Consider the following 12287-nt stretch of genomic DNA (forward strand, 5'->3'; position numbering starts at 1 on the left):
GTTCTACCTCATGTATCTGAGGGTATTTTGAGATTTCTTTGTTAGAGAATTAGGTCACTTTTTCTAAAGGAGGACTCATTTATATGTAACTAATTCTTATAGAGGACACTAACTATCATAGTTTGCTTTCCCATCTTTATCTTCTCCACAATCCTTTCTCACATTGAATTTTTGTATCTGCATTAAGTTCATTTTGATGTGTTGCACGTTTTACTCTGCATGACGATTCTTTGGAAAAGCCATTGTCTTCTTTGGGGCTCCTTTCACCTCCTTGTTTCTAAGTAGATAAATAAAGGGATTTAGAAGGGGTATTAGGATAGTATTTAGCACTGACACCACCTTATTAATTTTTAAAGGAGGAGTGTGCTATGGGTCTCATGTACATGAGCAAAATAGCTTCATGGAACAGGGAGACAACTGTCAGATGAGAGGCACAGGTAGAGAAAGCCTTCTGGTGGCCAGTAGCTGAAGGAATCCGTAAGATGATAGACAGGATATAGACATAAGAAATCATAGTGAAGAAGAGTGACCCTGGGATCACCAGTATGGTTGCCAAGAGACCCAGGAACTCCAAAATGCTTGTGTCTGCACAGGTTGTTTTCAAGATAGGGCCAACATCACAATAGACATAACCGATGACATAGTTGCCAGAGAATGGCAACTGGATGAGCAGCATCATCAGACAAAACACAATGGTGAAGCCCACCACTCAGGAGCTGAAGGCCAGTTTCAGACAGAGGTTGCTGGTCATGATTGTGGGATAATGAAGGGGCTGGCAGATGGCTAAGTCATGGTTAAAGGACATGACAGTGAGGATGAATAACTCAGTGGAGCCCAGGAAGTAGTGGAATAAGGCGATGCAGATAGCTGTTTTTTGCCACTACAAAAGATTCTAGCAGTTTAGGGATGACTGTGGTGGTGTACCATGTCTCTAGGAAGGATAAGTGGCAAAGGAAGAAGTATACTGGAATTTGTAGCCTGGGCTCAGACATGGCAATAGTGAGCCCATTGCCTGCAAGGGTTGTTATGTAGATGAAAAAGATCACTGTAAAGAGAGGGATTTGTACTCCTTGGATACCAGGAAAGCCTAGGATGATAAATTCTGTGATTGCCATGCCATTTCTCATGACCCTTGATACTCTAGAAAGACAGACAAGAAAGCAACACTTTAAAATCTCACACTCAAATACATTTTAAACCAAAGGGAAGCGGGGAGGATTCTGATTCTATTTAAGGTCCTTCAAGACACTCCTCCTCCTTCACATATACATATACACCAAGTGCTCTATTCTTATTCATGATTTGGCTTCTTCCTTTGCCAGCTAAATCAGCTTTTAATGGACTTTGAAAGTACTAAGTATGCTTGATGAAAGGAAAAGTTCTTTTTCACTTTTATACAACAATGAGAATTATTGTTGTAATATGATGGTTTATCTGTCAAACAATGTAGAAAACATAAGAGAGTGATGTCAGAAAATAGGCGGAGAGAGGTTCAAAGATCTCTCTCCTTGAAACAACAATAAGCTGAAGATCTAATTTTCAACAAAAATCACCCAACATTCACACCAGCACATCTAAGCGTGGGATCTGCCACAGAAGAGCTAGCACAGGTCAGAACGCTGGGAGTCCAGCGGTAGACTAGGAGAAACAAAGAAGCTGCCTCTTGCAGCAGGAGCTCCCTGCAGGAGGAGAGGGGAAGGGAGAAGGTGTGGCTGGTTCCCTGAACAGCCTTGCCTGGGAGAGCTGTGAGCTCCAAACGGTCGGTGGTAGTTCCCAGGAATTAGGGCAGAAAAAAAGAAGTGGGGAACGCAGAGAAACAATAGAAAACAAAGAAGTGGGGAATGCAGAGAAACAATAGTTGATTATTACCAGCCCTGAATGCAAAATGCAAGGCTGAGCCAAAGCCCTCATCCCCCAACCGAGAGGGCCCTTCTCCCATATGCTCTGAGACCGAGACCAAACATGGAGGAGCTCCAGGGGAAACTGAGCAAATGCTACTGAAACTGTCACTAACACTGACAGGGGCAGAAACTAAGGATAGCGAGTGTGATTAAATATCTATTTTTTAAAAAGCATTATTAACAATTTACATAAAGCAGAGATCCAAGAGGCTTAGAGGCCACCTACTGGAAACCAAAAGAAAAATGCCTTTTTTTTTTGCAACAGGCTAAAGAGAGATCTTTATATAATCAATTTTTATGGAAAAGAAAAAGGCAGAATGCATTTCCATTAATGCCCAGGCGGAGAAATACTCCACTAAATACCATGAACAACCAAGGTGACAAGTCATCTCAGAAAGAAATAGAAAAATCTCCAAAAAATAACCATAAAGACATAGAAATATGCAACTTAAATGACAGAGAATTCAGGATGGTACTTCTGGAAAAACTCAATGAGATCCAAAACGATTCATATCAACAATTTCAGGAATGAAAAAAACTAGATGAGCAGAATGAGTTCTTTAGCAAAGAGATTGAAACTCTCAAAAATAACTAAATAGAACTTCTGGAGATAAAGAACACACTGCAAGAGTAGAAAAAAAAATAGCAAGGTTGGGAAATAGAGTCAACCAAATGGAGGAAAGGATCAGTGATATCGAAGACAGAAATCTAGAAATAAATAAGAAGGAAGAAGAGAGAAACTGAAGAATGAAAAACAGTCAAAGAGAAATACAAGAACTAGCTGATACTATCAGGAGAGGAAACATAAGAATAATGGGCGCTCTCGAAGGGGATGAAAAGGAGCAGGGACTAGAAAGCATTTTCAGACAAATAGTTGACAAGAATTTCCCAAATTTAAAAAATGAACTGGAGCTTAGAATTCAAGAAATCAACAGAACACCCAATTATCTCAACCCAAAAGTCCTTCTACAAGACACATTGTGTTAAAGTTATTAAAAATCAATGACAAAGAGAAAATTCTCAGGGTAGCCAGGGAAAAGAAGACAGTGAACTATAAAGGAAAACCCATTAGATTATTGTCAGACTTTTCAGCACAAATCCTACCAGCCAGAAAGGAGTGGAATCAAATATTCAAAGTATTAAATGAAAGGAACTACCAGCCAAAAAAAATCTATCCAGCAAAGCTCTCCTTTAATTATGAAGGAGAAATAAAGATGTTTCCAGATATATAAAAACTGTGAATTCTCCATTATGAGGCCTGCATTATAGGAAATACTGAAAGGGGTCAGCTCACCTAAAACAAAATGAAAAAAAAAAATAATAATTAGGAGAAAGGAGACTACCAGGCACATAGAAGCAGAGGAGTGCAACCTTTACTAAGAACAGGGCATTATAAGCTTAAACGATAAGAAGAGATTTACTATAGCAAGATAGTAATGAATGTTTAGCATACATAGGGACAAATTGAGACAATAGTGACTGAAAAGGGGAGGATTCAAAGATCCAAATCTGCAAAGGGGAATGGAAATAAGGCACGCGCAGAAGAAAAGGGATGACTGTATATATATAACTAATCTCTATATAATTGTAATGGTAGCCACACAACAAAGACTCAAAACTGAAGTATATAACATAAAACAAGAAGGAATAGAGGGAAAACCCACAAAACCCTACCAAATTAAAAACAAACAAACAAACATACAAACAACAACAACAAAAAAACAGACACACAAGGACAAGGAAGCAATGGAAACATTGAGCTACCAGAAAGCAAAAGATAAAATGATTATAAGCAGACCTCATATTTCAATAATCACCCTCAATGTAAATGGACTGAACTCACCAATAAAAAGGTACAGAGTTGCAGATTGGATCAAAAAGCAAAACCAACTATATGCTACCTCCAGGAGACATATCTCAATTCCAGAAACAAATACAGACTCAACATGAAAGGGTGGAAAATGATATTTCAAGCAAATGGCGTACAGAGAAAAGCAGGAGTAGTGGTACTAATATTGGATGATATAGAATCCAAAATAAAAAAGGTAAAGAAAGATACTGAGGAACACTTCATAATGATAATGGGAACCATACATCAAGAAGACATAACACTTATCTATGCTCCCAATCAAGGCGCCCCCAAAATATATAAAGCAATTACTAACAGAACTAAAAAGAGAAACAGACCAAAACACTATCATAGTAGGAGACCTAAATACCTCACTGTCAGATATGGACAGATCATCCGAACAAAATCAATATGGAAATAACATCCTTAAATGACACATTAGACCAACTGGACATAATTGACATTTACAGAGCCTTCCATCCCAAAACAGCTGCTTATATATTCTCTACTGCACATGGAACATTCTCAACGATTGACCACATACTGGGACACAGAGATAGCCTCAACAAATATAAGAGGGTTGAAATCATACCAACTATATTATCTTTGAAGCTGGAGACCAACTGTAAAAAGAAAGCAGGAAGAACCACGAATACACGGAGATTAAACAACATACTACTGAAGAATAACAGTCAGAGAAGAAATAAAAAGAGAGATCAAGACATACTTAGAAACGAATGATAATGATAGTACAACATATCAAAACTTTTGAGATACGGCAAAAGTGGTCATAATAGGAAAGTTCATATCATTACAGGCCTATCTCCAAAAACAAGAACGAGCCCAAATAAAGAACCAAATGCGTCAACTTAAAAAACTAGATAAGGAAGAACGATTGAAGCCTAAAGTCAGCAGAAAGAAAGAAATCATCAAAATTAGAGCAGAAATAAATGAAATTAAAAACAAACAAAACAAAACAAAAAAAGAAAACTTAATGCAACAAAAACCTGGTTCTTTGAGGTTAATAAAACTGGCAAACTCCTGGCTAGACTCACTAAAGAAAAATGAGAAAGAACACAAATAAACAAAATCAGAGATGAAAGAGGAGAAATTACAACAAACAATGCAGAAATACAAAGGATCAAACAAGAATACTATGAAAAAATATATAACACCAAATTTAATAACCTAGAAGAAATGGACAAGTACTTAGAGAAATACAACCTTCCTAGACTGAATCAAGAAGAACTGAAAAATCTAAATAGACCAAGCAGTGGTATGGAAATTGAAACAATCATCAAAAACCTACCAAAAAGTAAAAGTCCAGGACCAGATGGCTTCACCCATGAATTCTACCAAAAATTCAAGATGATTTAATTTCTATTCTCCTCAAACTCTTCCAAAAAATCGAAGAGGAGGCAATACTACCCAACTCATTTTATGAGGCCAATATTACTCTGATACCAAAACCTGGTAAAGATAATGCACACACAAAAACTAAAGACCAATGTCTCTCACGAACACAAATGCAAAAATTTCTAAATAATATACTAGTGAATCGAATAAAGCAACATATAAAAAAGATTGTACACCATGATCAAGTGGACTTCATCCCAGAAGCACAGAGATGGTTCAACATATTCAAATCGATTGATGTGATATACCACATAAACAAATTAAAAAATAAGAATCACATGATCATATCAATAGATGCAGAAAAAGCCTTCAACAAGATATAGCATCTATTTATGATCAAAACACTTAACAAAATTGGTATAGAAGGAAAGTACCTTAACATAATGAAGGCCGTGTATGGCAAATCCTCAGCCAACATTATACTTAATGGTGAAAAACTGAAAACCTTTCCTCTAAGATCAGGAACAAGACAAGGCTGTCTACCATCACCACTGTCATTCAGTATAACATGGGAGGTCCTAGCGAGTGCAACCAGGCAAGAGAAAGATATAAAAGGCATGCAAATAGGAAATAAAGAAGTCAAACTGTCACTATTTGCAGATTACATGATTCTCTATATAGAAATTCCTAAAGACTCCACAAGAAGACTACCAGAAACAATAAGCAAATACAGAATAGTTTCTGGATACAAAATCAATGTTCAAGAATCCATAGCGTTTGTATACTCTAATAAAGAAGTGTCAGAAAAAGAAGTGGAAAAAATAATTCCTTTTGCAATTGCAATATGAAGAATAAAATACCTAGAAAGAAATTTAACAAAACATGTGAATGATCTATATGATGAAAACTCTAAGACCCTATTAAAAGAAACTGAAGAAGATACAAAGAAATGGAAAGATATTTCGTGTTTTTGGATCAAAAGAACAAACAGTTAAAATGACCATATTACCTAAAGCATTATACAGATTTAATGCAATCCCCGTCAAAATCCCATCAGCATTTTTTGAAGAAATAGAACAAAAAATCATCAGATTTGTATGAAAGCACAAAAGACCCCGAATGGCCAAAGCCATCCTGAAGAAACAGAACAAGTCTGGAGGCATCACTCTGCCCGACTTCAAATTATAATACAGTAAAGCAACAGTAATCAAAATGGCATAATATTGGCAGAAAAACAGATACATAGACCAGTGGAATAGAATCAAGAGTCCAGAAGTAAAACCATTTTTATATGGGCAAATAGTTTTTGACAAAAGAGCCAAAAGCATGCAGTGGAGAATGGAAAGCCTCTTCAATAAATGGTGCTGGGAAAACTGGAAAGACACCTGCAAAAGAATGAAACTAGACTATTGTCTATCATGACACGCCAAATTAACTCAAAATGGATTAAGGACCTGAATATAAGACCTGAAACAGAATAAAACTTAAGAACTAATCTCATGGACCTTGGACTTATAGAAGATCTTATGAATTTTCCCCTAAAGGTAAAGCAAAAATAAATGAATGGGACTACATCAAACTAAAAAGCTTCTGCTCAGCAAAAGAAACCGTCAATGAGGTAAAAAGACAGCCATCTGAATGGGAAAATATATTTGCAAGCAATGTGTCTCATAAGGGCCTAATATCCAAAATATACAAAGAACTCATATGACTCAATAACAACAAAACAATCCAATCAAAAATTGGGCAGAGGACCTGAACAGAGGACATACATATGGTCAACAAACATGTGAAAAGATACTCAACATCGCTAGCTATTCGGGAAATGCAAATAAAAACTACAATGAGATACCATCTCACACCTGTTAGAATAGCTGTTATCAACAGGACAAGTAATAGCAAATGCTGGAGAGGATGTAGAGAAAAAGGAATCCTCATACACTAATAGTGAGACAGCAAATTGGCACAGCCACTGTGGAAAACAATATGGAGGTCCTCAAAAAACTAAGAATTGATCAACCATATGATCCAGCAATCCCTCTACTGGGTATTTACCCCAAAGACTTGAAAACACATATCTGAAAAGATATTTGCACACCGGTGGTCATAGCAGCATTATTCACCGTGGCCAGCACATGGAAGCATCTGAAGTGTCCTATGATAGATGATTGGCTAAAGAAGTTGTGGTACATATATACAATGGTATATTACTCAGCCATAAGAAGAGATAAAATGCTGCCATTTGTGACAACGTGGATGGACCTTGAAATAATCATGCTAAGCGAAATAAGCCAGGCAGAAAAGTTGAAGAGCACATGATATCACTTATATGTGGGATATAAACCTAAAAGTAACAAAAACTTGACCAACAGGGACTCATGGACATGGACAATAGACTAGTGGTTATCAGAGGGGAGAGGGGAGGGGGAGGTAAATGGGGCAAAGGGGGTCAAATAGGTGGTGACATAAAGAAAACTAAGTATGGGTGGTGAACACACAATGCAATATATATATATATATTGAATTATATATGTAATATTTATTATATAATATAAAATATATGTATATTTATATATAGCATATATATTTGCCTTACTATTAAATTGTATACCTGAAACTTACTGGATTTTGTTAACCAATGTCACCATAATAAAATAGATAAATAAGTAAATAAATATATATAATGCCATGTCTACATAAGCCCTGCATGGGTTCATAAGAAGTTAATCTACATTCTCATATTATATTCTGAAAGAAAATTCTTGACTTATAGAGCTGTTTAAGAAAGTTGATTTTATACAGACATATGTGTATTTATATAACTAAAAATCATTGCTGTTGTATATTAGTAGTGAGATATATCTTAGATAATAGAACAGATATTTTCTGTAGAATGTACTTGTGAATTCTAATTCAGACTCATTTTTTAAATGTAGACTAAAAAATATATTTAAAGTTAAATGAATAAAATTGTTTAGCAAGTAGGAAAATGCACTAAACTTTTAATGCAAAATGTCCAAGACGGGCTGAATCAGGACCTGATATATCAAAGTATCTAATAAATGCACATTGGATAAGGATCTGTAGACACCTAAAAAAGTAAAAAGACTAGCAAATTGTAAGGATAACGAACTGGAAATTTTGATAAGTACGCTCTTATCAAAATCTTCCTTTGTGACTAAATATCTTTCTATATCAAGTAAAGCATTCTTATTTGCATATGCTAATTCATAGGCTGAGAATTTTCTCTTCTATTAAAATTCACTGGAAAATAGTAAAATTACTTCCTCTCTTATTGAGAATATTCTTCCATACGATTCTTCTTTGTAATGAGTAAGATAAAATACTATGAAATAAATTGCACAATTTTCAAAGTATACAGGAAACTTTAGCATGACAGAAGCAGCTCATAGTTCATCGATAAATGTTGCTTAATTCTATCCCCATATGAGAAACAGTAATTCTCTGAGATCTTAGGGAGAAAAATACTTACGTTTTCTCCCACCTCTTTTCTAGACCAAGAAAGAATGGTTCTTTTTCAATAATATTGCAAGCTCCAGTTTTTTTTTCCATGAAACTATAAGAGATAGAGAAATATTTGAATTTGTACTAATGGCGAGTATAACTGATCACGAGCCTGGTCCCTCTATATAGGGTAGATATGGATATACCCTAATTCCCCATAAAGAAGAGAGTAGCAGTCTCTCCTGGCCAATACAAAATTTCTAAGAGTTAAACATTTCACAGTTTGGAATTAGACCTATTTATTCCACAGGCATTTGTTGAGAGCTCACTGTGTTCCAAGTCGTGCTAGGCAATTAGGGAGCTTATCATTTAGATAGGGAGAAATCATATATAATATTTACAACATAACCTAGGGAGTAAAAGTATAGGATTGTGCACAGATTGTTTAGGGAAAACCCATAAGGGTCCCTTTACCAGCCTGGGGAGGGATTAAAGAAGATTTTCCAAAGAAGGTGGTGCATAAGTTGAGGCCTCAAGGAGTTCAATAGAAGAGAGCAGATAGGGAGGGCAAATGCATTCCAGACAATGACCCAATGTTTGTGAAGTAGAACTAGGGCAGGGAATCTAACTTGAGCTAAAGCTGGGAGTTCAGGCACTTCTGATAAACTAACAAGTTTCCTTTGAGTTAGTTTACATGATAGATTCATGAGGATTTTGGAGGAAGAGAATCCTGAGTCAGAGAATTTGCTAACATGGGCAAATTGTGTGTGTGTGTGTGTGTGTGTGTGTGTGTGTGTGTGTGTGTGTGTGTTTTAAATATAGTGTCAGGCTTCTTCTCTAACACATGTACCTGTCCATCTAAGTTTTGTGGAGGAATGGGCTACAGGTGGTGACTGAATACGCCCTTTTGACATCCTGATCACAGACAGCACTGCTGTGGTATCCAGGTGACAAAGGAGGGCACCTACAAGGACATACAGGTTCTCTCTACTTTTGCGAGAAACATGGCTTGGCTTTGGCACCATGAGGACTCAGGAATAGCAACAACAGTACCAGTAAAAGTGCCTCGTGAGAGTAGTGGCCCCAGCCGAAGTGGCAGCAATGCCCAGCAGAAGGGATGCAGAGCAAAGGAGAAATGGCAGGAACCAGGCATTTGCTATCTGGACAGCTGACTGGACTGGGTTGTGCATACATGTGAAGTTTTATAAGATTTGAAGGGAAATGTGATGACTCAAGTCAGTAGGTAAAAGCATATTTAGAGAAACACAGGAAATTATCCTTAAAAAAATAAGGTTATAGAGTTAAAATACTGGAGTAAACAATTCAATTTATAGTCTTATTAAAATTTAATTGTGTACTCTAGACTCTCTTCTTTATTTCTTTTAGAAAAGTCACAATGTATAGAGTCATACAGTGTTCTTCTTCATTTCCTCATGTCAATCAGTAACCGAGTCTTGTTAATTTATCTCCTTACTCACTCTCCAATCTATTCCTTCTTCCCATCTCATCTAGGCTACTTTAGTTCATGCTATTGTCTTTCATCAGGATCAGAATATGGCAATGGATTTTCTGTCCCTGGAATGCCATATTCTTTCCTATCCATATTTCAAATTGTAGCAAGGCTGGTCATCCTAAAACATAATTCTGACCTTGTCATCCCTCAGAAATTAGAAGGTAAAGTACAAACTCCTTAGCATGACATTCAAGGGTAGTGATGATTTGATCTTACCTACTAACCTTCCAGCCTGATCTTCTGCCATTTTTCCTTCTTCCTTCCCTCATTCTATGCTCCATACTTACTGAATCACACAGGTTCAGAGGTTGGCAAACCATGACCCTGTTTTTGTAAATAAAAATTTACTAGAACACAACACACTAATTTGTTTATATATTGTCTGTAGCTGCTTTGTATATGTCAGAGCTGAGTAGTTCCAGCAGAGACCATATGGCTCCCAAAGCCTAAATTATTTCCTATTCCTTTCCCTAAGATACCCTTTCTCACTCTCTCTGTTATTTGGCTAAGTCTGATCTGACTTCTAGATCTCAACTGAGGAGCCAATTCATGAGAAGCCTCCCCTTGACTTCCCATCTTCAGTGCAGTTAAGGTGCTACTTCTACATGCTTTCATAATACGTTGTGCGTATATATTAGAACATTTACAGAATTATATTTCTTGTTTGCTGACTTCTTCTATAAACTCCTAGATCCCAGAGGGCAGCAATAGTATCTGTATGGCATAAACATAGGCTAGGCATAAAGTAAGTTCTCAAAAGATATTTTCTAAACGATTATATAAATGGATAGTTCGTTGACATGGTGTTTCCAGTTACTTATAAGTTTGTGTAGACTGATACATGCATATGTTTACAAAATGCTACTATATATTATAATCAGATGCTGTAGAAATGCTACATAATAGAGACTGCTGAATAATTTGTCTCCATGTTTGCTGCTTCTTCCAGCTTGTATGTAAATTTGCTGCATGCAAACCATTTGCTCCATCTTTCTCTAATCAGGAATATGTTTCCTTCTACGTCCTGGTTATTCTCCCAGCTCTCCAGACTGCCCTGAGTATAGATAGCTTGAACCCATTTAATGCTTAATGGCTTGAGATGGAGTTGAATCATTTTTTCTGAGCTATGTTGTTGCAATCAAGCATCCTCCATTTTTCTTTTGTAGTCTCGAAAGAAGAAAAAGGTAGAAAAATATTAACATTGTTCTTTTCTGAATTTGGTCTAAGAGCAATATGTTCCAAGCCTTCTTTTTGTTTGTTTTGTTTTGTTTGCTTATTTATTTTGTTTTTAATTGTTAATGGGGATTGATTTCAATTTTTCAAGACTTTGATCATGTAATAAATTTGAAGATGTCCAATTGTATCCAACCTTAAAGCTGGGGCACTCCGAATACATACCTATAAGCTCCACGAAGGGGAGTGCATCAAGAATCACTACTAAGCTGAAATGCAAATAGAGACGAGTTTGAAATTTGTCCCAATGATTGGTAGTTCTGGTTAAAATACATTGAATTAAGATAGTTTTCACTTAGGAAGGCCCAAGTCCAAGTCATTCTTATGACTTTTCTATATGAGGCTGAAATTTATTTATTGGACTTTACTTCAAAGCTCCAAGGTATCATTAAATAAAGCCACCGTATCTATTCATTCCGGAGAAGAACAAAACTTTACCCCAAACTGTGCTCTTTTGCTCTTTGTAGCAAAGTAATACTCAGCACTGATGAGTTCCAGGAAAACACTTGCAGTCCTGAGCTATGTTCTTGTCCACAGGTGGACTGAAAGGAAGAGGAAGACTAGTTATAAAGGCAGTCTAATTAAAACAGAAAAATTTCTCCTTTTTGCATTAGAAAAATGAATATCTCTAGAATTTAAGGCAAGTGCCATTATGCACCACTGAATTCATTCATAAAGTGAAGAGAAATTTTTACTCAAAAGGCTAATCAGCTCTTTGCTCTGCTTCTGTAGAACAAAGAGTATGCTTGCTGCATAGGCCACACTCGAAATTAACTAAAGACTTTTGCTTGTTCTCTCTAAGCAACAAATGTAACTGCCTGTACCCCCCCCCAGCAACTCCCTACTTTGTAACTCTTTATAACTGCCTGCAATCCATAGCAATTCCCCGCTCTTTGTAACCATTATCGAATTAGCCCATGCCAAATAAATTCTATATAAGCAATGTTGCAATTGAGCTCCAGGCCCAGAT

At 36.4% G+C, this 12287-nt stretch overlaps 1 protein-coding gene across 1 annotated transcript; it reads right to left on the reverse strand.

The window, feature by feature from the left end:
• Positions 1–210: 210 nt before the first annotated feature.
• On the reverse strand, positions 211–1127 carry OR6X1 (olfactory receptor family 6 subfamily X member 1). The gene is given in 3 exon segments (XM_039874843.1): positions 211–351; positions 353–874; positions 876–1127. Coding segments are annotated over 3 exon segments (915 nt in total).
• Between the last annotated feature and the right edge of the window lie 11160 nt (positions 1128–12287).

Source organism: Pteropus medius, unplaced genomic scaffold (genome assembly GCF_902729225.1).
Source record: "Pteropus medius unplaced genomic scaffold, Ma_sr-lr_union100, whole genome shotgun sequence".
Lineage (NCBI taxonomy): Eukaryota > Metazoa > Chordata > Mammalia > Chiroptera > Pteropodidae > Pteropus > Pteropus medius.